The following is a 27,636-nucleotide window of genomic DNA, read 5'->3' as shown; positions in this document are numbered from 1 at the left end:
AAGAATTTGGGAATAAGAAATTAAGGTATAAATACGATAAATTAATAGGTGATTAAATAAACTTATATATTATGTACGTGTGCTATGTGTATTGTATTTACAATATTACATAGAAAACTAAGAATAGGCACTACATGATCTAATATCATAATTTCACAATAATTTTGTAGGAAAGACAAAAGGTATATAAGATATAACTTTACAATAAAAACAACTAAGTATAAATTAAATTTAACAATTAATATGTATATTTATTATTTATCGCCCTTTATTATTTATAAGTACTATAGTCATACTTTATGGATATAAATAGAATAGGATTATTATAAGTACTTATTAAAATAAAGTATATTATTCGAAAATAATTATTACACACAATAAGATAATTGAATAATAAAAATGATCTATCTGAATCTTAAAATTTAAATATAACTAGACTTGCCCAATACGTTTAAATTCAATATAGTCACAAAAAAATTAATAATAACTAGATTATAATAATAATATGATCATAACAAATCATGGAATACAGTGTCTTATAATATAGAATATAATGTATGTCATCTATTTAGTACAACTTATATGTTATAGACCTATGAACTAGGCACTGTAGGTGTTGCACTATTTGTATTCATTGTCACATTTGTTGGCATGGAGCCAAATATGACCGCTAACTCGTCTAAAAGGGTTTCGTTGCGATACGCCACTCGTATATCTGGGACATTGGTCCTAGATATGTCATTTCCTGCCACCCCCTCCTTAGTGTAATTGGGTCCCAACCAATACTGCTTGATCTGCAAATAAACCATATTAATGTTAATAAAATATATTTTGTTTTTGTATGTCCTAATAAACATCATACCCTATGAGGAAATCCCGACATCAATACAGAGTTTCGAGCCAATTCGCTCATGTCGCATGCTGATAATTTCCATACCTGAGCAGCGATTGAGTATTCTTCCATTAACGGTTCCTAAAACAATAAAATGAATAACTATTTATTTAAGTACATGATATCGAGTAAAATTGTTTTTCTTTTTAATTAATTGAATAATTTGAATTTACCTACTGAGTTGATTACAATGTAAAAATTAAATAATTTTAAACATGATAATATGATGTTGGTACTTAAAGTTTCAAAAATAAAACTTCAAGTAAATGTAAATTGTAAAAAAAATGTTAACCTTGGTGAAATGAAACTGCAGTGGATCGTCTGTTGACAGACTGATGACCAGACCACGAGCCAAATACTCGGGTAATGGATTCCGATGATAATTCAAAAACAATGAATTGTTTGACAACGGTGACATGGCTATACCAATTTGGGCAACATAATACAAATATTGAAGTACAGGCACTTTTCTTAAGAGCAGTCCATGTGATATATTTTCAGCCATCATAAAACCACACACCAAATGCTGTACAGCTCCTGCTTCACCACAATGGGGTCTTAGCACGAACGTGTTGAAACCTTGTTTGCTAATAAAGCCAAAAAAATCAAATTTAAATGTAAATGATTATAAAACTAAAATTGCAAAAATATAAAATTAATTACTACCATGTCATTTAAACAACCGTTATCTCCAAAACTTATAAAACTAATACTTTAGAATATTATATTTAAAATGAAAAATACAATTGTACTTAAGTAAATAGTTGTAGTAGACTTATTTGAATTAATGATAATTTGTCATTCATAAATTTAACAATTTTTAAATTTCAAAGCACTATTTTACATATTACATATTTGATACTTCAATAGCTTACATTCTGAGATGATTGAGTACAGTCATGTTGGCATACATATAATACTGATAGTATGCATAAGGTGGATTATCAGTTTCTCTCCATTGTGCTGGTTTGGGAACCTCTCGGTCAACAAATGGGTTCTCTGGTTTTGACTCATCGTCGACACTATCAAACCCGACTACATGCTGTAAAAATCTAAAAGAAATATTATGTTAAAATTGTTATTTTTATTTTTTTATAATTAAAAATGTATTAATGCTTAAACTCTTAAAGACTTAATAATAATAAGTATGATAAACAGTTACCTATGGAGTTCTGGATGTGAATTAGGATCATTGGTAGCTTCAAACAGTGGCAAAAATACATTGTCTAACAACTGCTGGAAGTTGTCTAAAATATTGTTCGATCTAAATATATCACTGTAACAATGAACATTTTTATAATCAATATTTGTATTGTTTCAGAAGGTAACAATACTTAAATATATTATATAATACTATTATACTAATAAAATAATGTGTTTAAACTAAATAAATAAATTTTAAACTAAACTAATATGACTTAGGGAGTCAATTATTTTATGTGTAAACATTAAAAAAAATACAATTTTGTACATATTATACTCACAACAATCGTGGAATCTGAACTAGCCATCGAACATTGTCAGAATACACTTTATTAGAAATAGCCCATTTGGCTAGTTTGTCCCATTCATCACGACTCTTACCATAGATTGACAAGCGGAGCTCGGCATTTTGATATTTTGATTCTTCTAAGTCAGCCGCCACTTCATTAATTACTCGAGCGAAATATTTACCACCAGTATAATTATCAGTTTTCAAGAATACTTCTCTAAGACGAGATTCTCCAATAGGGTTGTATTTGGAATTAAATTTGTCGAACCTGTGAAACGTGTTGCGATCCTATAAAATAAACATTTATAAAAAATAATTAATAACCAAAGATTAGGTAGAATTTTATTTTTTATACATAACGATTTTGTTATAATTAGTATTACTACTAGCCCATAGGTATTTATAATAACACCCGTTTTTATCGATCGGCTAAAGTGCCTATTTATAGGACTACCTATATGAGTATAGGACTGAGCTCTAAGTATAATTATCCTATCAAATATGCAAGCTGCTAGCAACCAGAATAATAAAAAACTTTTACAATGTTAACCAATAATAATTAATAAATACGTAATAATGTTATGTATAATTACTGAGGTGGCTAATCTGAATCGTAATGCCGAGAAATAATCAATAAAAATAAATAAACTAACTGAAATAGTTAAAATATTCTGATAAAGTGTAAGATACAGGCACCTAGTACCTACTTAGGTAATATAAATATATAAATCTAAAAACATTTTTGCTGGGTCAAAAAGCTTGAAAATTGTATACAAGGTTCCTCGTAAATCATGATAATAACGGTTTAAAAATATTTTACTATTTTTTTATAAGCCGCATTTAATGTGTACATTCATTTAATCCAAACATTTATTATTATAACTACGATAAAAAACAGATAGTTTTTAATGTCTTATAAATTACAATGAGTCATAACTGAAACATACTGCCTACATATTATATTGTTAGTGGGTATTTATAAACCTTATCACATATATATATATGTCGTATGTATATACAAATACAATATACGTACCTATATGTAAAATATAAAATCGAAGAATTTTAAATCTTAAATTTCTTTTGTGCTTATTTTTAAATATTTATTCATACTTAATGTTTTGTTACTTTTGTACCCTTAAGCCTTTATTTCTTCTTGTGTGCACTTATTTAAGTTAAACATAAGTTAAAAATATAATGTTACTTATTAGATATGACTAACAATGTCTATTAGACAAAATATACTCACGCATTAAAATTTTACTGTATAAGATAATACATATAAGTATACTAAGTATAAAAGAATATAACTATTAGATAATAGGCGATACGCTCATCATAATAAAATGTAATACTTCAAACTTTATTTCATATCACAGCTCTTATAGGTTTTGAACAAACTGTAATCTGTAATTGTATTATTATAAAGGTAACATTACTTATTCTATCTATTTTACAAAGTGGGTTATATTCATTAAAAAAAGAAAAGAAGAAAATGATTGGAAGGAAATAAAAATTGTTCATATTTTATTGTGGTGGCTGGTGTCAACTGGATGTTTTATAACGACATATTATTCTCATTTGCTTCCGTTAACACATTTTAGGAGTTTTAAAAGTGAACCAATATGATCAATTTATTTTATTTTAACCAAAAACATAATATTAATCTAATAGTATTTTTCTTTAAAATTATAATCTACTCACTGCGTGTACATCCAACATATCGACGGTCAAGTCATACGATGTTAATTTCATGGATTCAAAAACCTGTTTAAGTGTCATACCACCAGCAGATACCACTTCATCAGAATGATTTTTTAAAGTTTTCTTAATGAATCTTAACAAATGTTTTTGATTCATACACGATGCAGCATGTATATGGGTGTCGACCTTTTATAAAATAAATAATATTTATAAAAACTTTGAAAAACTAATAGATAAATTAATATCGCAATATTATTATAATAGATTTAAGAGACAACATTATTTGAAAAGTTTAGGCAAAATATGAGTTTGAAGTACCTTTCTTATATTGTAGAAATCACGATGCGGAATAGCTTTCTGCGACGCAAGCTCTCTCAATTCGTTTAGTAGCACATGAAGTTGGAATTTGGATGATAAATATGACAACCGACGATAACAAAATGATTTTCTGCGGTGAAAAAAATGTATATTAAGGGAATGCAATAATAACGATAATATAAAAACAAAAAAAAACTAAAAAATATTTAATTACATTTTTTTAGTTTACTTGTTATTTCATATACATATTATATTATTATAATTTTATATCTGTCTTGTGATTGATAAAAACATGTTTTCGTATTTCATCGATTGTATCTCGAAAATTGGTCTTATATCAAATTTGATTAATTTGTATTTAGAACAGAATGATATAAACATTATCTGAGTTCTGCCACGACAAATTATAATTAAAACAAAATACTTGACTAATTTTCTTAAATTATTGTTTCGTGGCTATTATAGATATACTATAGCCTATAAAGTACGAAAACATGTTTTGACTGTTTTATTTAGACTACTGGGGTAAAGAGGACATATCGATATAATTGTTTTATTTGCCTTACATACATGAGTTAAAATCTCCCTCTCTCTCTCTCTCTCTCTCTCTCTGTAGATTTCATTCACTATGATAACATTGTTGAAATTCAGCTTTTTTAACAACACATATTATAAAAAATAAAGTTATCTGTGTTGGGTCAGAAGAAAAATAAATACTAATAACCTTCTTAAAAATCAAAATATTAAAAAAAAAAGCATTGCAGATGATATTATGCTTTATAATAATTGTTATAAAAGGTAATGAAATGTATATTATAATCATGCAATCCAAATGAGTGAAATACAGAAGGTGGGTTTTGTTGCTTTATTCTATCCGTTTGTACATCAGAGAGAGAAAAAATGTTTACTGATGTACCCACTTGACAGTAAAAACATATTTGATATTGCAGTCAGGATCAGGGGGGACTCTAGACTTGCTGGGGGTAGAGGAATTTCAGAAAACTTTCGATAACATAATGTTAAGTTTTTTGTAATTTTGTTTAATACAATATACAATTTTTTGGAAACATAAGCTTGGGAGGGACGGTCTCTAGGGGCCCCCTTGAATTTTCTCTTGGTTTAGCTGCTGCCGCTGGACCGATTGAAAAGTATCAGTGTTATTACTTACAGTGGGCCGTCAGATATCATTGTGCATAGCCGTTGCATGTCCCGACAAAACGTCTCCAAATTAGGATACGGGAATCCTTGAACTGGAATTTCAGAGTCGGGACTGCTGTACATTTGAAATACGCCATCCCGCGCACGGATCGTGAAACCCAACGATGGCGGAAAGTCGCACTGCCACGGGTCACCAACGCTTGCTGGAGGATGTACCGGATGGTCTGTTACACAAAATAAACGCTCATTCAATTTTTGCGAACCATAGAGATACTATAGGTATGCTGTTATTAACAATGTCCGGTATATAGTAGTCGTAAACAAAATAAAAATTATTCAGTGAACAAAACAAACAATAAATTTTAATTTAGAGCGTGCGAGGTACAAGTATTTATGTACGTATGTATATAATATCATAGACCTTATACTAAGCCCCTAAGGCCTAAGGTAAACCAGTTTAGTATAATTTCTATGATATATTATATATACCACTAGACAATGAATGCTTTTGGTTCGTCAATATATATAATATATATAATATTATGTATACATACATATAAATACACTGATTACTGATGTTACTTTAAATAAAAACATACATTGTTAGAAATTAATTCGAGGAGCGATCCTCACCTCATTTTGATAATAATAATGCATTTAATCGCATTATTATTGCATATGTATTAAATATGAGGTTTCGTTAAAAACAATTTTAAACTATTAACGAACAGTTTAATTACTACGAGCGTGCGGAATATATTCGTAATTTGTTGGTATACGAAATAATTATGCGGCGGCTGCGGTGTTATATAATATATTATATACGAAACTATGTTTTCACTACACGCGGTGGCAGTGTGATATGCTTAAGTATAAAAAAAAACATGATTTAGTATTACTGATCTATGTATTATAGGCAACATGTATAAAATTCTAGTGTTCGAAAAAAAAATACAAATACAAAAATTGCTGATGCTACACGAGTCTTACAATTTTTTTCAATTAGAGCTATTTTGATTTTTTTTTTTAATCATATTTATATTATGTTAATGCATCAGAATAGGTATAACAAACAAATTGTTGCACAAGCACACCAACACACATAATACATAAATCAGACGACTCTAATATACATTATATTATATGTATAATATATGTATATTGTATAATATCAGATAGTCCATCAAACACGCACGCACGCACGCACCGTATTGGCCGTACGCAATGTCGAATAATAGTTGATCGGTAAACGCGTCGTCCATGGTCGAACTTCGTCGGTCAGCCCACGGATTATACGAAGATTTCCTAGATTGTTGCGTTCCTAGATCAGAAACAGAGACTCGTTTCCGGATATCTGTACACATATACACACACAACACAAACACACATAAAATTTAAATTGTAAATATCATGTACACATATAACTGGTAATATGTGCATAGGTAGTACGCGCAATTGGAAAACCGTTATGAATAATATTCTAATATAATATAAATACAAATAAATATAGCTGGTATAGTATGGTAATCTCACTTTCTCACACGCCCGATGGCACCTAGGTATATGTATACTATTTTATTCTGTTGTAAGAAGATACCTACAGACATTGATTATAGGTATATTAATTGCAGTTGATATTATATAAATTTCCATTATGCTAATATTTCACCAGGGTCACAAGACTTACCGGCGATGGATTGGCGGTCTTCGTGCTTGATCACTCGGGCTCTTGGATACGGCTGTCTGATTTCCGATTTGTTGTTCGAGTCACCGCCAGCGGACACGTCGGTAACGCTGTCCGACGAGTGAAGAACCGAAGCGGTGCCCGACGATGGCGAGGATGGATCCCCTCTTTGCGACTTGGGGTGCTTTTTGTGGAAAAACTTCGACGTGATGTTCGGGAAAGACTGATGAGACACTCGCATATAACGTTCCCTAATGTGTAACGCTTCCATGAGTTGTTGCGATGCCCAATGCAAATCTTCTAAAGGGACCTACGTGAGAAAATTAAACGGGTACAGTCATAGAAACTATCATAGCGACGGGATAAGATCAATTCCCAGAAAGGTAACAAAAAATACTTTAATTTAAACCGAATATATATTGTGTGAACCACGGTAGCTACCACAATATTATTATGATTAAGTTAAGGTTACAGACGTTTTTCATACTAATTTACACCAATCGTATTAAATGTATCTATCGGAGAAAGATGTAGGTAACTAAACTATATATATGGCTATTATAAGTTAGTACATATAGTTGTCCCTTCATTTAATTTTAATATTATAAATGTTTTATACACATATAACAATAATTCAGTGAAAATTGTTATCATTAGAAACGCTGATACTCAAAACTGAAAAGATTTGATAACTAAAGGCCATAGTTTAAGTTTCCTTAATTCTCAAAGACTTAAATAAAATTGTTTATGCATTGAATTATTTTGATAAATGTGTAAATGCATATGTGTTGAGTAATATCATTTTCAACAAATTTCATTATTTTTTAGAATTTTAAGAATAAACAATTTTATTTTCGAAGACCTTACAATTTAATGTTAGGTATGCTATTTCAACTTCAATTCAAATTTTAAATATTTTCTAAATTTCTTTTATTCACGCGTTTTGAGTTTGAATTAAGGTAGCATACTGACATTTAATATATTTTTTAAAACCTCGAACAAATTACTAATAAATCGTTATCATAACATATACAACTATTAACAAAACACTCATATTTTTTACATCTTGCAATAGTTCTCTATTTAAGAACAGGATAATATTTGTTTGTATAGTTATATATGTATAAGTTACTAATTTTTTTGAATTTTTTTAAATTTATTTCTATTATTTTTTATTAGATAAGGTACCTATTAGTTTATTGTTATAAATGAACTCTATAAAATAGGGTTAAAAAATAAACGTATTATATTATTATAAGAAATATAAGATCGTATTATTATAAGAATTATCTTGTTATAAGATCATTATTTGTTATTAAAGAATTTACTATACATCTCATAAAAAAGTAAAATAGATACCCATATTAAATGATACGTGATTATATATCATTAAGTACAATAATAATAATCAATATCGTTTAGGAACCGTATATGGATGCAAAGAGGATTATTGTTTATTGTTTTAAGTCTTCTAACTACCGACTAAAGCCAGTTAGTTTAATAGATCTTACAATCATTTAATTTTCATAAATCATTTAATTCACTAACCTGTGGAATTAATATAATTTGCCCCAATAATATTATACTAGAAATACATAGTTATAATATGGTATTAAGTATTAATGTGATCATATTATAATGTAATCAATAATAATAGAACAGAAACAGTAGGTTTAACTGTAGGTATAGCGTTTTGAGCAAGAATACTAGTTAATATTTTATTTTAATATTAACCAAAAAGCACAATAATAATTAGCAATTATGGGAATTTGACTATTAATTGTGCACCATTTTTATAATTGATTATTATTTTAATGAACTGATTAAGAAACTACCTAGGTATTCATGTTTGTAAATATTAGTTATTGACTACACAATATAGTTTTTACGGACATAATATTTTAAACAAATCTGTGGTTTCAAATCACTGATTTTTGGTAAATATTATAAATATATAACTTATTGTAATACCGATTTAGATATTTTAAATTACACAGACCGCCTTATGTATCATCTATACAAAAATATAAATGATTTTCTATTATTTTGTTTATCTTAAAAATGTATTGAATAATGCTATGTGGCAGCTACGTATTCAAAATTTTCTTTATTAGTGGTAGTCAAGCTGTTATACGCTATTTTAAAACATTTTAAATTGTAGTTGAAACGGTAAAATAAATCAATTTTTTCAAGAAAAAAGTCTAAGCGTACAAATAAATTATTAGGCATATAGGTATAGCAATATTGTATTAACTGTATTTTTCCACTATATTTATAGATGTACACAAATTTAAAAACTATTTTTGATATGTATACATATTACGAATTTTTTTATTTAATCCCCCTCCCAATGAGAAAATATCTGTGTAAGCCACTGATATTATTGTATAAATACTATACCGTTTTAAACATAACTATATACATTGCGGTTGCACATTATTAATACGTAGGTAAGTTAATATACGTTAATATTATTACCCCATTGTTATCTTCTCCACCAATGCTAACTCGCTGAAAATGTGGCACAAAATCGTATTGCCCTTCGTTGTCTTCTGATAGATTTTGTTGCCACTGTGCACCAGCGGACGACGGTAGCTGTTTCTCGATTCCCGCAGATGTCGATGAAGGAGCTGAAATTGATACACCATCTCCATACAATTGACGGTCATCTTTGTTCATAGTTGACTGTGGGTATCCTAAAGCTGCTGCGGCAGCTCGTTTTTCGTCCATTTCTTTTGCCAGACTGTATAGTGCAAAGTAATCGGAAAAACATGAATAATTGTTAAGATTTTTTTCAAAACACGGTTTATAAAAAATAAACATGTAGCTTTTTAGTGAAACCTATCAGTGTTGGCTATTACAGAAGATTAGTATTAAAGGCGAATTCAAAAAGAAACATTAATATATGTATTATGAAAATTAAATGATTTTTCCTCAACAATAATTAATTTTATCTGAGTGAACCACCGAACTCGAGTATTATAGACGACAGTAAAAATTATGATTATGAGCTAGTGGCTCGCGGCGGTCAAAGACCATAATAAATAAATTACCATCGGATACAGTAATTTACATTCGATACGTAATCAATATGTTTTTAAAACAACACATATTTATTTATGTATTTCGTTAAATAATAATTTATGTGATTAAGAAGTAATCATAATATAAAATAACATTATCAACATTCAACATTGCTGAAGTACCGTGTTGTAATTAATGGTCGAGTAATTTGATTAAAATAATATACAAATAAAAACAACGAGAACATATCTCATATCTCAAGCTAAATTAAAACTACTAGAGTCTAAAAGTTCAAATAGTAAATAATAAATAAATTACATTGTTATACTTATATTTTATAAACTATATAGTAACTAATAAGTAATAAGTAACAACAAATTGTAAGAGCGGTTCATTGAAATTGATAGTATTTATTCAGTACCTTCCATTATCTAATTAATTAATTACCTTGAATAAAAACCTAGGTATAGATTTATTTAATACAATATGTAAACATGAAAATTTAGTTTTTTAATTTTTAGGCTTTATGGGGTTAGCTGTGATAATGTAATTTTATAAGATCAATAAAAATAATGTTGACAAAGAAAATAACGACTGTCAAGTGTCAGGTGCTGATCTAAGGGGCGGTGGTGGGGAGCTACAGCTGTTGGCCATATTATTATAGCGTAGGTAGTAATATTATTTTATGTATATGCCACAATTCTATTATTTTTGAGGACAAAAACCATTTTTTACATATTAAGGATAATAGATATAAGTACTAGACTTAATTTCACATCTATTTTATATATGATATAAAATCCCGAATCACTATATACAGTTTACTATACAGTTTATTGAATCAATAACTACTCGTTTGAATGTTTGAATATCGATTAAGAAGTATCAATATTTTCAAAAAATTCGTTCTAAATCTGTTTTTTAATTTACAATAGAAAAGAGTAAATCTCATTTAAATAAAAAAAGTTTGTGGCACAAGAATTAAATGGTAAACAAATCAAAGTATTTAAGAATACTTCTCGTACCTACCTGTTGTATTTTCCAAATATTAAATTTAAAATTAATGAGTATTTTTTAGATCTCTAAAACGTACCTATACAATTCCCTGCACGCTACACAAATCTGTAGATTGCATGGGTACGCAAATAGTTATATATAAGATAATAAGATAGACAAGTATACTACATAACATGACGTGTTCATTAATCACGATAAAATAATTAAAAACAGGCTGATAATATGAAGTTTAGTGTTGTTCTGTGTCCTACTGTAAAAGAATGCGGTAATATAGCCAATAAATCGGCACGTGTGTCGCTATAACAGCAATTCAAGGATAAAATAAGAAATTTAAATAAATAAACACCCCCTCCTTTATCACCTTCTTTGTACGACGTTTGAATGTATTTTAAGTTCTTTCAATTTTTTTAATATTTATTGGCAATATCAATGGCAGTTAATATTTATTACTGTTATTACTGGAAACAATTATCAGAATATTATTATATAAAAACAGCTAACCTATATTTCTATTTTTTTTTTTTAATGTGTATTATCTTCGATTTAAAATTAGTTAAATAAATATCTAACAATATTAAAAACCAACTATGGCTTATAATTTATTAACTTCTACTAAGTACATACAAGTTATTATATAATATATAAATTGGTTTATTCGGCTATTTCTAAGAAAAAATAGTAAAATAATTGGAAACTAATATTACTTATATGATGGTATGATAAATATTAAGTACCTACTACAATTTAAGAACTTCACTAGAAAATGTAAAATAAATCAAAGTTAGAAGTCCATTCCAAAAAATAAACCAGCATGGCAAATTTATTTTGTTTATAAAAGGTACAAAATATAAGAAAGACATAAATAGTATTTATACTTACAGGCATTGAGACATTATAGTATAGTATATTATATGATCTATACTCAAAGCTATAAGTATATAAGTATAACATGTACACATTGTATCAAACTGTGCAAATTAACAAGTTATGTAAAATATGACAACTATTAATACAACTCCTAAAAATAAGATAAGCTATTTTTATATCGATTAGGTGCGTATTGATTCACTACTTTGATTATTTTATTCATACCTATTTTATTCCTCATATTAGAAACTAGATTAAAGACTCTACATAAGGTACACTTATCATAAATATCATAAACAATTATAAAAAAAATCGTATTGTTTATTATTAATACTTCAGAAAGTGGTTTTCGAAAGTATGTCCAGCGTTTTTCCAATTAATATACAATTTATACAACCAATAGTTATTTAATCAAAATTGCATTAAGTAAAATATATTCTAGTTACCTATACCGAGTATTTTAGAAAATAAATACATTTTATTAGAATCGAAAAAATCAATAATTTGAGTTAGAGTTTGTGCTCATATTACATATATTATTATTACTTTACAAATACCATATTGGTCACTATGTGTATTTGCTTATTGTTATATTTTTTAAAAACATTGAAAACTTGATATTAAAAACGACAGTATAAAAAATAAAAAATTGTGAAATAATTTTTTTTTATCACTGAGTTATTATTCATACATTTTGCCGTTGCTGAATAATAAATAATAGTTAACCATAAAATAGACTCAACTTATAAAAAACAAACTCAGTATTAAGTAAGATAGGCTTATATCACATTTGATGAAGAATATCGCGTTAAAAAAACTGTTTCAAAAATGTATAAATTAACATAAAATGATGGCATAATAAAAGTCTAATGATCAATATTTTAAGAAAAGTTCTTAACGAGCTATTAATTTTTAATTTGATCAGGATTCATACACACTTAATTTGATATGATATATTTCAGACACAGCCACCGTAGTTTATAATTATTTTAATTTGTGTTAGAAATTCAATGGATGTGAGAACATAAAAAGCCAAATGGGAATTATATTAATACCTAATAACGTTTTACTTTAGAAAACAATCACTAAAAACGTAGACCAAAGTACCATATAACTGTTAACACGAAATAATAAAAAAAATTATAATATTATAAAATCGTATTAATGATTCTAAAAAACCTACCCGGCATAAAACAATCGTTCTCGACACCAAATTTGCTGTTGGTCCGTATTAGCAAACATATCGATACTCGAGACGAAATATTGTTATGCACTAACGTTTTGAACTACAAAAATTTCATTGTAGAAAATGTAAAACGAACGGAAGGTATTTGCACCCGCTACACTGCAGACGTCTGAGTGTAAACGCTGTGCTACGATATGGCGATTGGAAGGCTACTGTATAGAGTAAACTTATGCGAGTATGCGACAACCGTCTCCCGATACTGATTCGTTTTTCAAGGCAGTTACCAACGTCGTGGCACCTTAAGTCATAATTATATTAAACGGTGCGGTGTACATTTGTGTGGCGCAGTATGAAAAGAAAACTTACAAATGCACCAGTCCACTTACTAATACTTGCTCGCGATACCTTTGTGTCGGTGTAACACAACAATAATAAAAAATCAATTACCCACAACGACGAAAATAATGTTGGAAATAAAGATGACATTGAAACGATTCGCTGTTAATCAGGTTCCACAGAAAAAGGCACGTGTAATGAAATAGGAAAAAGATGTCTAAAAATTACAATAACCAAGTGTAAAAACTCAATAACCTTCCATTTTTAATCTGAAATTGAAATAATGTAATGGGTTGCATGTGTTATATCTAAGGCTAGAAAGTTCTAGGAGTTGCATCTTATTCTATATTATGCTCTCGATTTATAACAGACCAAGCTGGAAATCCGAGCTACACAATGGTGAGTTTAAAAATCGAAAATTCAAATTTAGCATATTATATTTGGTCAATTTTAGGGAAAAGATGTACAGGCATTTCTTGATTTTCATACGCATATTAAGCATGTATAATATTTTCCAAAAAAAATTGTTTTCTTTCTTAAGCTGTGAATTTCAATAATAATATCGAAATATTGAATATAAAACATAATAATATTATTTAATGTAGGTATTTATTGTTACGCAGTCTACAATTAATTTAACGACAACGGTGGGATGATGAAAATCACAAATATTCTGATGTACAGAAAATATTGTTTTTAAAACTATTTTTCAGCTCAATAAAATGTCAAAATGCAAACATTTATAAGCCATAGTTGTAATACTATACATTTTTTTCCATATTTCTTAAGTATAAATTAATAACAACATAAAATGATATTAAAGGAATTTTTATTAAATACTTTTGCATATTTGACATTTTTGCATACTTTTCCTTTTTTAGCTCCTATAACTTTCGAGCCCTATTATAGTTATATCCACCGTAAAAATTTAGTTACTACATGGCAAATTTACATTTAGCAGAAACTATTTTGTGTTGTTAGTCTTAATACCTATAACAGTCAATTTAGCTAGATATTATCAAATTTAAAGCTAAGATGATTATCAGTTTTCTATCATCGATTTTTTATATTTTAATTTTAAAAGAGTTAAAATATTTTACATAATATTAATTTGCTTTAAAATTAACAAAAGCATACCGATCATATTTTCACTTTAAATTATAAAATAGTTAAATTTACATTTTACTTTAATATAAAACTAATAATAACACAAAATGAATTCTGCTATACGCAAATTGTGTGTTACATGTTTGTACGATGGAAACAACACAAGTGGGCACCATCTTAAAAGTTACAATTATTGAAGTATGTATAAAATGTTATAATTAAAAAATGATCATATATGATATACATAGTCATAGGTTAGGTATGGTTTCTTGCTTAAAAATATAGAAATAGTATAAAAAAAAGCCAACGTAAGAACATAGATAATGTTCTTAACTTTCAATTTGATAATAGGTAAATTTAATCCAATACTAATATACTAACAACACAAAGTTGGTTAACCTAGACACAAATTTGGTATGAGTTAGGTTGGATTAACATAATATTAAATTAAATATAATATATTAAAGTAATGTTACTAGTTAGTACACTTACATCCTAAACACAGTAGGTATATTATTCTATAGTAGGTATAGAGTATAATATAATGCCTATGCCATAAAATACGTACTAGGATAAATTTGGTACAATAATGTTGCGTAAGTTTTTGAAAAAGGAGTGAACTGAAAATTGTATGCGTATAAAAATAGTTAGTTAAATGACTAAGTTCTAACCTGCTACTAATGGCTGCCATTTTGCTTTCTATGCGTTCGATGGGAAACTGTGGTATATGATATGACGACGTACCACCGCCAGATGCTAGATCAGCCGCTGGTGGTGCACCAGTTGCTGGAGTCATGTTACCGCCAGGTAAACTAGCGGAGGAAGATTGTGGTGGCGGAGATGAAGCCATTATTTCATCGTCGTCACTGTCTGTGGGCAGATAAAAAAATGTTTGATAAATTATATACCTACATATAATATATTTTTATATTATTTAATTTGCATTATAAGTAACATACCTATACCACTTATGAAAATTAGCAGACATAAACGTATTATATATTATATTTAAAAAGTGCTTACTTTCAAAGAGCAAAAAATATACAAATATGATAAAAAAATATGACATCAAACGTATAATGGCAAATGTGTACAATACACATCGATTCAAATATGTGGGATAGCTGGTGTTTATATGCGATAGCGTAGGTTACTCTATGATTGTGTAAAGGGGTATCTATCAGTTGAACCTGTTGAAGGCTTACGCGCGGTACTGGGTCACCTTGTACCATCATCACGTGCACGTACACACGTTCTACAATATAAGTACATTATACTTGAAAACACAATAATATGTAGATTGTAGGTACATGTGTATATTAAAGATAAACAAATTTACCTAATATAAGATACGAAAATAAATAATCATACATACAAGCATAATTTGTTTAGAACGAACGGAACGATTAATTAAACACTATCAATACATTTTAAAGTGGTTAAACAAATATAACTTTGGATTAATTTTTATATTTCACCATCGTCCGAGTAATCCGCAAGGTCCTTCCACCTGCGTGGATAATCTTGATCAGAATCTGAATCTGAACACGCCATGATGGTTGTTGGAGATTTGCAATATCTTAAACGCGTTAATGGTTTATTAGGTCTCAAGTATACTGAGGTATTTGACAAAATATTGGATGAAAATAGTGATTCGGCAATTGGCGTTACTCATTAGGTGATAACAGAACTTTTATAATAAGTACTAAAAAAATTGTATAAAAGAATAAACTGACTAATTTATATAATATTATATATAAATACAATAAATATACTTAAAAGTTCGAATGGTTACGATAGTACTAATATTACAATTTAACGAACACCACAAACGAGAGCAGACTATACAGTAATTGTTATTTATTCATGTTATACCGACCGCCATTTTAATAGTTGGCAAAAAAACAATATTTTGTCATGGTTTTTAAAAATAGAACTACCAAAGGCTCATAGCCGTGTTTTTTCGTAACCTACCCGATACCGTCACACAGAAGACACTTCTGTTGAGTACCTACGCTAGCTATAATGTAAATTTATTACATTTGCATATTACTTTTGATATCTATGTGGGCGCACGACCAACTACATGCGTCGACACGGCACATTTTAATAATTGAGATTGTGATTAATCGTTACACTATATTATATAATTTCCAACAAAATAATAAAATATTAACAATGCAGTTTATTTTATTTAATTGTGTTAAACTTTGTTAAATACCAACGATTTATTGTTGATTAAAAATAAATTATTCATACCGGCAGAATTAGCAATGGTCACAGATACTGGAGGAGGACTACCAGTAGGTGTAGGTCTTGTTGTTAATTCGTCGTCTTCTTCGTCGTACTCGGAGTCTGCTCTTAATTGGTTTAACATGCTGTTAGTAGTGACTGTAGATAGAAGTGAAGCATCATCTTCTATATTCGTCTTCTTGGTTGCGGTTAGCATAGACATTTTAATTAAAACGGCGAACGACCACAGCACAAGAGATTTCTAAACAATATTGAATTGAAAATAAATAATTTAAAGACTAAAACAACAAAGTTGAAAATACATAGTAATGCAATATTAAGAATAATACTGTAATTTATATTATACTATATTATATTTATATCACTTCTATTACAATGCAATATTATAAAATGTTAAAGTCGCAAACAGTTATTCAAGTGTAGGTATGTAATGTACACCCATACAATTTGAACTAATCTATACTTTATATACTGAACAGTTAACAATATGCCACTCACATTATAATATGCGTTTATCAACTAAGATATTAATAATTGTTATTAAGATAACAATAGCAATTATAAATTATGCGTGGAGATGACACCTTAATTGAGCCATAGTAAAATGTTTGACACAAATGACACGCATTATAATTAATATAATAAATTATTGAAATAGTATTAATTATTTAAAAACCTATACTAAATTTAAAGTTAATGCTTTCAAGTTAATCAATAATCAAAATTAATATTCTTGCGGTTTTATTATCACGAGCCAGGCGCTTTTACAATTAATTTTGTTTTACTCTTAAGAAAAATATATTGAAACTTAGAAAATATGTGGAATGATGTCTTAAAAGTTAAAAATGATTTCGTTTTTAACTTGATCAGTGATCGCAATAAAAATAATCACTGTATATATATATTATCAAATATATTCATAAATTCAAAATATTATTGATCGAATAATATGTATACCAGCAATAACAATTTAAATTATACTTAATTTATCATGAGATTATGGAGGTATATATTACTGTATTACATGCGCATGTAACCCTGAACTCTAAAAACAAATTCCACAATCATTATGCAACCCTACACTAACAATAGATCGCTATTTAATACTAACACATCATGCTCCTGTCACATGAAGTTAAGTGGTGGACAATCGTAACAAAGAATTGGAATAATAGTTAAAACAATATCGATAAAAACAACACAAATAATTAAAATTGGAAAATCGTTGAATGTCTGGTTAGATATACTAGATTCTATTTTTTACAAATTTAATTATTTAATCTTTAATTTTGCAACTCTATAATTAAACTTGGTTCCCTTGCTTAATTTTCTGCATAAATGCAGAAAAACTTACTTAACAATGACTTAGCTTAAAATTATGACAGGTGTTGTTCTTATTTTTAAACATAGCAAAAAAATGAAAAGTTTATTATTTAAATTGTACTTGATTCGGGTATGTAGTAGCATATTAATTTAAACCAAATACACCATTAACGAAATGTGGAAATCGAGGATACTTATATCAAAGGTATATTAGTATATTACGCAGTATCATATATAACTACAATATTATGTCACTGTCAACACTCAGCAACCGACATTTCATGATGAAATATATAATATACGAATTTTAAAATTTTAAATAAATACGAATAATATACAATAAAGAAGACGCAGTTATAATTATATTAGACAAACAAACCTGATCACTATTTTAAGGCAATATGCTGAGTAGCTGAGTCACTGATTTGCTTATGCGAATACGATTGATAGCTTTTAACACAATTAAGTAACTAATAGTAAAAACTAAATAAATACCTATACATTGAAGAATTATAAAACGGCATATTATAAACTAAAATATATATGCGTAAAATGAATAATATAACTTTAAAAAAAAATGTATTAGGAAGGTAGTTTGCTAACAATATATGTTATTTTACACAGTAATTCAGTAAATTAACTCAAATTAAGTATTTAAGTGTATATTAAATATTAATATATTATATTATGGGAGTTTAATAAAAGAACTTAATGTCACGTAGTGAACAAAATTTTTACTGTTAAATAAAATGATATGCGCAATTATTTGTTTTGGTCAAATAGTGGCTGAGAAAAACATCAAAACGTTTTTTTAAATACGAGTTTAATGAATTCAGTAGATAATATTGCATACGATAAATTAATAATTATCAACATAATACTATACTATTATAAGTCTACTTTGTAACGCGTAATTATTGTTGTTTTTTTTTTTTTGTAAAATAAGGTGGATGTATTTTAATGCTCGAAATGTATGTAGCTATTTGAAACTATACAGTAAGAAAATAATATTATAAGTACCAATTGTTGTTTTAACTTAAAGTCTCTACTCTCTAACTTGCCTAAGTCAGCAGATGCAAATAAAAAAATTAATTTAATATAATAAATTATTATGAAGAACTAGATACATACCTATTTTATAATAAACCTGTGAAATTTAAGGGAATATTAATTGTTTGATATAACAGGCATAGTAACTAAGTAACTATAGGTATAGTTTCCGTCTTCTACATTCATAATCTACATACCAAACATGTACAATTAGGTAATGTAATTTCATATAAATACCGAATTTGATCACCACGATTCAAGAAGTCAATTGTATTGTGGACTTGCCGTTCGAATTTGTCCTCTTGCGTACATTCGTCCAATGAAAATATAACTTTTTATGATGATAATCTGATGTATTGAATAATTATTGTTATTTTTTAGTTGTCATTTATTCATTTATAATAGAACCTATCTCAATTTCAATCGAGTTTGAACTGCTTTAATCTTAAAGTCACAATATTGCTAAAAACAGCTGCAGTAGCGTCTAAAATATAGAGTGGGACAGTAGGACATGGTGCCATCCGTTTAACTTGTTTGCCGTTCATAGAAATTAATGAATTAATTATAAAAAGAAAATAAACGACTTTTGCACATAATTTAAAAAGAGAAAGACGACAAGTAATAGGTACTAAATATATTTGATGTTATCGACTTTAACAGCCCACAATAATCCTATATTGTACTATATATAAAACTATACAATCGTCTCTCACAACGAAATCATTTTTATTAAGATAAGACTAGGAAAGACCTGGTGGCTTATACGAAAATCAAACGAGATCGTCTTAATTACCTACTTAGATAATTCCATAGGCAATATTTTGGTACCTACCAATATTTCGCTTAGTATAAAGGTTATGTAACAAAAAATATACCCCAACCAATTATCGGTTTTGTTTATTTAAGTAAAAGTAGGGTAGTTTATAAATAAACATAAAATACGTATGTTGTATGTGTGTTAGGTTCCACCGTTATCTTCAATGTCCACTGAAAAATTGTATATAATTGAGTTTTATTAGATATAGAGATACCTTTTAATAAAATAGGTTAAAGTACCTATACGGCTATAACAGGAAACACGCGCTCGAATAATGCGGAATTATTATGTACGGTTCTGAAATAAATTGGATCATATTTTACGATCAGAATATTAAGTGTTAGTAGTAGTACAGTGCGATTTGTATAATTTAATTTCTGTTCAAAAGTACCATAATGGCTGTTCTTTATGAATTATTATCGAAATAATATTCAGAATGATAAAAAATAAAGGTAGGTACCTAACTAGATATTTAGATTATACTATATATTTCGATTGACTAATAGCTACATAGAAGACAAACAATAAACACTTATAAGTTATAATTTATAACTTATAAGTAATAACTAATAAGTAAAATAAATATAAGTAAAGACGTGTTTTTGAATGCAGTTATTTACTTATATTTTTTTTTTTACAAAATATTTAATACTCGAAATATTAAAAGGATGTTACACCTGCATATGCTATTTTTAATTGACAAACACCTAACATAGCAAATTTTACCCCCAGCAGATCACTTTCAACTTAGTTTGTTTAAAAATAAAGAATGAATTAACTTCTTATAACATTTTAAGTTAAGAATATTATCTAGTGAACCTCATAGGTTTGTATTTAGATTTTTATTTTAAAGCAAAATTATGATTATTTAAAAATGCACCAACAATTTACTATTTTAAAATACTCATAGTTTGCTTTAGACTTAAAACCTAAAAAAATACCTGCAAGGTTCACTGGATAATATTCTTACTTTTAAATTGTATAACAAATTTCTTGTTACACATTTGTAAAACTGAGAAAGCGCATGGGAGTAAGGTATCCTTTTAAAAAATTGCAACAAGTGTTGAATATTATAGTTAGGCAAGACTAATATTATTAGATTAAAATATCAGAGCAAAAGATTCTATATTAAAAGAAATCATATACTTAACATACATTACATTAGATTTCTTATCATTTTATCGATTGTAAGAAATTTTAAATTTTCTACTATTGCTCCTCTTTTTTAATAACAACAAAATAACCAGCATCGATTATAGTACTTAAATTTCTATTTGTTGTCAATTTATCCCCATTTTTCTTAGGATAACTAATATTATACAACGAGGGGTAATAAACTTCAAAAAATTATCCAAATTCAATCACATGTTAAAATCAAATACATTTTTTGATTGAGTCTTTATTTACAAAAAAAAAAAAAAAACAATTTAATGACTAGAAAATTGCTGCTACTACTAAAACGTATTTTTACAATAATGATTTGTATGAATTATCTAGATACCATAATTCCAGTCACTGCAGATTTTGAATGTATTGTTAAGAAAAGCTGTAATGACCATAACAAAAGAAAAATAATAACTAATAAATGGAGAAAATCAAATATACACAATTATGAAAGTCGAAATTCTATTAAAATGGATGAAATGAATACAAAAGTAAATTTCTACATTTTAATGATACATGCATTTTGCATATTAAGTAACCTAAGTATTGAATTTAGGCAAACATAGAACTCTTAGTTATTTTATAGAATATCTACCTGGTTTACATCTGTACAGAAAACAGTAGCACCAAGTGCCTCTTTTTATAAAATAAAATGTCGGAATTTTTATTACTTTTTCTAGTTTACAATTAAATTATTAACTGAGCATCAGAGGAATAATATACAGAATATTTTTAAACCCCTTTCTGCTTGTTTCCAATTTAAATAGGTATATATATATACAGGCACAGACTGATAAAAAATTAGCACAAGAGTGGACAATTTAAAATAGGTATGTAGATTATTTATAAAATAATAAAATACTTTATTTTGTTTTAATTAAATATTAAAAATACGTTAAAAACGTAAATAGGTACCAAGATCAAATACCAAGGTACAACAAACATTCAATCAAAATTGTACAATATTAGATTACCTAAAGTTCTACAGTTATATACTAAAAAAGTAAAAATAAATAGATGGTCTGTTAATACACATTCAAGTATTACATTTAATTACCTTAAAAATATCATGTATCCGAGTTTAGCGATTGCGATACAGTAGATATAGATATGACTAAATAAAAACACAAGGATAAACCAGCTACTTAGTGCAATACTTATACCTCAGTTACATTTTAATTATAATTTTAAATTTTTATGTTCACCTACAGTGCCTACAGTAACTATAATATTGATAAAAATAATAAATTTACTAAAAAAAAAATTTAAAAATTGAACCTTAAAAACTGTTAAATTTAAGCAAAAAATAAATTGTGCCATGTATTATTGATACAAAATAAAAGTAAAACTTATATCATGCACCTACCTACATGATATACTTTGTATTATACATATTTATATTTACTTACGATAATATTACTGAATATATAAATGAACATTTAAAGCATAGTTACAAGGTATCTACCAAATTTTTAATATTTTAAGAAGCAAGTCTCTACTTTCAGACAGTTTTTTTTATGATATAATTAGTATCATGAATTAGATCATGTGCAGTAGATATTAACATTAATAAATTTAATAATTTCTTCACAAAGGGTACTTCTTAGTCTAATTTAAAAAATTTTCAATTTTGAGGAATACCTTTCACAATACACTGGAGTGCATACTAATATTGGTACAAATGTATACAATAAGTACACATTAGAATATGCTGAAGAATGTAAATTGAATTTCCATAATATTTTAAACACACGTGGTAAATAACATTGACTATCATAGAGTTCATTATTATGTATCAATTCATTATCATCAGTATCCTGATTATTTAAAAATTAATAATACCTACTTCTATATTCTGAAATAAATAATATTTTTGTATATAATATTACCATTGCAAAATAATTTTTTAATTCTTCAATTATAGAGGTAAATGATTTTGGTGCATCATTAAGCAGTAAATAAAACTATTTGTGTGGGTTTTAGAATTAATTATTGTATAAATATTGTGTTGATAATAAATTAATAAAGTATAAGTATAAAAGAGCTGTTCAAACTGATTAACCTATTTCCTTACTGGTTACTCTAAATGTATTCTTTATGATTGCTACCAATAGTTATTTTATAAAAAAATAGATTTACCTACAACTTTATCAGAGAAATGTAACTTTTGGTTTCAAAATTTACATTCATTTTAGGTAGAGTAATTAAGGCACATTTATACCAATAGTCAAATATATTTTAGGGCAAGGGATACTGTAGTATCCCAGTCAGTTCAAGCATTCATTATAATCTTATTATATAATTATAAAATGCAATTTATTTGATAATATTTGCCCATTATTAACTAAATGTTAAATATCTTTATTGAAACCATTTGTAGCACATTCTTAGATAATATACACAACAATATTATTGTATATATCTACTGCAAATATTATCTATTAGTACACTACATTATTTAAACCAATGATAATATTATATATTGATAATTGATAAATTGCAAAAAAACAATTTTATCAATAGCAAATTATCAAACATGATAGTTAATAAATGTATAAATAATACTTCTTGGTATCAGAAATTATAAATATAATAGTATCCAATAAAAAAAAAATAATAAATAAACAAATAAACAGTGTTAAACCTTATCATCCAACAAACAAAAATAAACAACATAAATAAAAATGTTAATACTTTTATTGAATATAAAATGAATTTACCTAAAATGTACAGAAATGATAAAGTTTTATTTATGTTAAAAGTATCAAATAGTTATCAAGAAACCATTATAGAAACATATAAACTACTAAACATGCATCAATTTATCCCTATTAATATAATTGCTGGTGCACTGCCAGCTCATTGTTTCAAAAAGGAAGAAAATATTGTGAAATGGAAAATTTATGAACATAAATATTTTACTTCGGCGCCTATTATACTTGGTATTATATTAGTGTTCCAAAATGATTATATTGTATCTTGTATGAGAATGTACAATTGTATAGAACTGAACTAAAATTTTTTTGACCTAATAAGATGTATTGAATATTTAATGTCATCACCAGTTATACATTTTGTTTATACTATTTTATACATAACAAAAAATAAATATTAGTCATTGTGTATATTTAGTATTAACATACTCTATTCATGTTATATTTTATAAAAAATACTTAGGGTTCTAAAAGAATGCCAGACTAAACATTAAGTACAATAAATTATATATTATTGTTTTGTAAATTATCATAAACATCAATTTGTTTTTTTATAGATAACTAAATGTGATACACAATTTTCACTTCAACAATATCACCAGAATAATCCATCATTATCAGTTAAAGGCTATAAATATAGATCACACGTTAATGATCAATTCTATATAAAAAAAAAAAAAATGTTTAATGATAATTTATCATCAGAACAATCATCACTAAAATGTGATAGGTCTGAAAATGAAGACAATAGAAAAAATAATATATTCAATTTAGAAAATACAAATATTGATAATAATGAACATGAGCCTGAAACAATAATTGTCGAAACACAACAAAATAAAACAGCTATATCTTTATTAAACGAATGGGCCATGCGTGGTGAAGGAAAAAAATCATTTACTGTGTCATATGTGCTTGTGGCTATTACTGGACATGCACATAAGCCAATATTTACATATATGTGTCAAACACACAATATGAAAGGTATTTTAATATTATTGATTTTATCTAATTTAAATAAATATATATGTATTATTATTTTATTGAGTAAGCTTTAGGAGAGGGGAAATCTAAAAAGGAAGCAAAACAAAATGCTGCTGCCCAAATGTGTGAAAAACTTTTGAGTTTTAAAATTGACTCGGTGAATGACAGTGATAAAGTTATAACGTCTACTACCTCCACTGATAACTTTGAAGTTAGTGAAAATGATACATTTTTAAGTAGCACTGAAGGATCACAAGATATAGATGAAACTAACTCAGATATGGGCGATGAAGGATTGTATTTGTAAGATAAACAACTACTCAAAATACTAAAATTGTTTTTAATTTTTTATAAATAAATTGTTAGACAACAATTTAAACACGAAGCTGTACAAATTGCCCATTGTGATATGAATCCTATTGGAGCGTTGCAAGAGTTATGCACAACACATAAATGGACACCTCCATTCTACAGTTTTGATATATTAAACAAAGATCAAAGTGAAAGTAAAATAGTATTATACAAAGTTACATGTGAAGTTTTTCATTTACAAACAATGGGTACAATAATCATTTAAATTAAATTAATTTTTTTTTTTCGTCTGAGCATTTTCTAAATACAGATATTTTTAGGAATGGATAGCTTCAAGAAAGGAGCTAAACGTAAGGCCGCACGTCTTATGTTTGAAAAGATTTTGAACATTGGCACAGAACAATTGAAGGAATTAAAATCTTCATATCCAATAACATTGTTATCAATTGAGGTAACACAATTTAAATGTATTTACCTATTTGGTATATAATTTAAATTGAAAATTAATGAAATTAATAATGAATGTAATTTTAAGGATTGTAAACAAAATAAATGTATTTCTGTGCATGATGAGGAAAATCAAAATGTAACAAATAAATGGTTATCAGCATATTGTTTCCTGTCATATTTTTCAGAAACAATTGCTTCTAGAACAGCAATGAATGATATAACAACAATTTCTTTAGTTGAGGTACATAATACATAACAAAAATATTTAAATTAATTTTAATTAATGTGTATAGTAAATTATAAAATTGTTAGAATAAGGATAATCCAATGCAAGGGGATCAACAGCCAGAGCAAAATACAATGGAATTGGAACAATATATTGAACATTATGACCCAAATACAATTGCTGTTAATAAATTAGAAACTTTATGCAAGGAACTAGGTTTCCAAGCAATTTATGTGTGTCTGGGAGCTCAAAAACAAAAAGGTATGTTTAAGTATATTACATTATGGGTTAAAGTAAAAGAAATACATTTTGACAGATACTGAAAATAATACCAGCCAAGATGAAGAATATGCTGTATTAGTACAAGTAACTTCTGTACCGATTACTGTTACAACTGGATATGGAGCCACTGCTGATGTGGCAGCAGAAGAAGCTGCTAAATCTATACTACAGACTTTCAAAGCAATGTTGCTCTTTACTAAACCAGCCACTGTAAATTTCAATAATAATAATGAGGAGGAAAAAACTATAAATGTATTGTAAACATTTAAATTTAGTTATATAATTGAGTATTTATATTAGTTACATGAAAAGTATTTAAAACATTTATTGATTTAATTATGGTTAACAAATTATTGGGTTTATCATGATCATTTATAGAAGTACTACCAGTACAAATTAATTTTATAAATTGTTTTACTTTCACTCAAATCAAGAAGTTTTCAGTTTTTGTTAGTTACGATGAAAAAAATCATGAGTAACAATTGATTTTTCTCATGTCGATCATTATATTATATTGTGTTTTACAAACTACCTATGTCAGTACTTAATATTATGATGTTTAAATAGAAATAATTGTTTTATGATCTCACCCGTTAGTTGATCAAATAAATTATATCGATAAATAAATAATAATGAAACCATAGAACAATAGGTATAATTTAGTTGTAATAATTGTGTGTTATTAAAAATAAGAATTTTTCCATTGAAACTTAGAGTTTTTTTTTATCATAATGTAATATATGTACACGTTATTCTACATGGTATTTAGCTGTTATATTTTGTTTTAAAATTTACCTTAGAGACAACGGTTTTGGTCTGTGTATGGGTACCTACTAATTACTGTTCGGTAACGTGAACCAACGTTATGACCGAATCAATAATCACACAGATAGGCGAGTAGGCGACACCTTTTTCCGTCGTACGCTTTTATCGTTTGTTTAACACGTCGTACAAACACACATCGCCACTAGAACAGGATTCCGTCCCCGTACACGGTGCTGGTGTCGTCGGGTAGGTGTTGTCGACGCGTCTGTTCCGATGGTTCGACGGCGGTAATCAACGTGACATTATAATTATTAATAATGTAGTATAATATTATAATGTCTTATAGTTAATTAATGTGCCGTAAATAATAGTGTGATTGTTGTTTTTCAATTGTGGTCGTCGTATCTGCCGTTATTATAATATTGATATACCGAGCGTTCACGGGACTGCTCGACGGAACTCTGTAGACGAATCGCGACAGTGACGTCGTGTAACAACAACTACTACCAAA

At 27.4% G+C, this 27,636-nt stretch overlaps 2 protein-coding genes across 10 annotated transcripts; one reads left to right on the top strand and one right to left on the bottom strand.

Moving 5' to 3' along the window:
• Window positions 1–67: 67 nt before the first annotated feature.
• LOC111035560 (AMP deaminase 2) lies at window positions 68–27,636 on the bottom strand. 7 transcript variants are annotated; one of them, XM_022317223.1, is made up of 15 exons: window positions 27,156–27,636; window positions 17,045–17,279; window positions 15,457–15,655; window positions 9,727–9,991; window positions 7,252–7,558; window positions 6,772–6,918; window positions 5,575–5,788; window positions 4,407–4,536; window positions 4,089–4,274; window positions 2,377–2,672; window positions 2,055–2,168; window positions 1,768–1,944; window positions 1,185–1,479; window positions 863–973; window positions 68–794 (listed from the first exon to the last, which is right to left on the bottom strand). In XM_022317223.1, the coding sequence occupies exons 2-15, from the start codon at window positions 17,238–17,240 to the stop codon at window positions 594–596; spliced, it is 2,838 nt and encodes a 945-aa protein (XP_022172915.1). In that variant the 5' UTR covers window positions 17,241–17,279; window positions 27,156–27,636; the 3' UTR covers window positions 68–593. The 7 variants fall into 7 exon arrangements, with proteins under 7 accessions (XP_022172915.1, XP_022172916.1, XP_022172917.1 ...); XM_022317224.1 differs by lacking the exon at window positions 27,156–27,636 and adding an exon at window positions 19,649–19,667; XM_022317225.1 differs by lacking the exon at window positions 27,156–27,636 and adding an exon at window positions 17,413–17,430.
• LOC111035561 (RISC-loading complex subunit tarbp2-like) lies at window positions 19,675–26,937 on the top strand. 3 transcript variants are annotated; one of them, XM_022317230.1, is made up of 9 exons: window positions 19,675–20,680; window positions 21,726–21,883; window positions 24,664–25,090; window positions 25,159–25,393; window positions 25,457–25,650; window positions 25,723–25,853; window positions 25,938–26,093; window positions 26,165–26,339; window positions 26,395–26,937. In XM_022317230.1, the coding sequence occupies exons 1-9, from the start codon at window positions 20,665–20,667 to the stop codon at window positions 26,619–26,621; spliced, it is 1,719 nt and encodes a 572-aa protein (XP_022172922.1). In that variant the 5' UTR covers window positions 19,675–20,664; the 3' UTR covers window positions 26,622–26,937. The 3 variants fall into 3 exon arrangements, with proteins under 3 accessions (XP_022172922.1, XP_022172921.1, XP_022172923.1); XM_022317229.1 differs by lacking the exon at window positions 19,675–20,680 and having other exon boundaries at window positions 21,147–21,883; XM_022317231.1 differs by lacking the exon at window positions 19,675–20,680 and having other exon boundaries at window positions 21,148–22,222.

Source organism: Myzus persicae, unplaced genomic scaffold, assembly GCF_001856785.1.
Source record: "Myzus persicae strain clone G006 unplaced genomic scaffold, MPER_G0061.0, whole genome shotgun sequence".
In the NCBI taxonomy this organism is placed as follows: Eukaryota; Metazoa; Arthropoda; class Insecta; order Hemiptera; family Aphididae; genus Myzus; species Myzus persicae.
The sequence above is the reverse complement of the archived record's forward strand: the minus strand, read 5'-3'. Positions and strand labels throughout refer to the sequence as shown.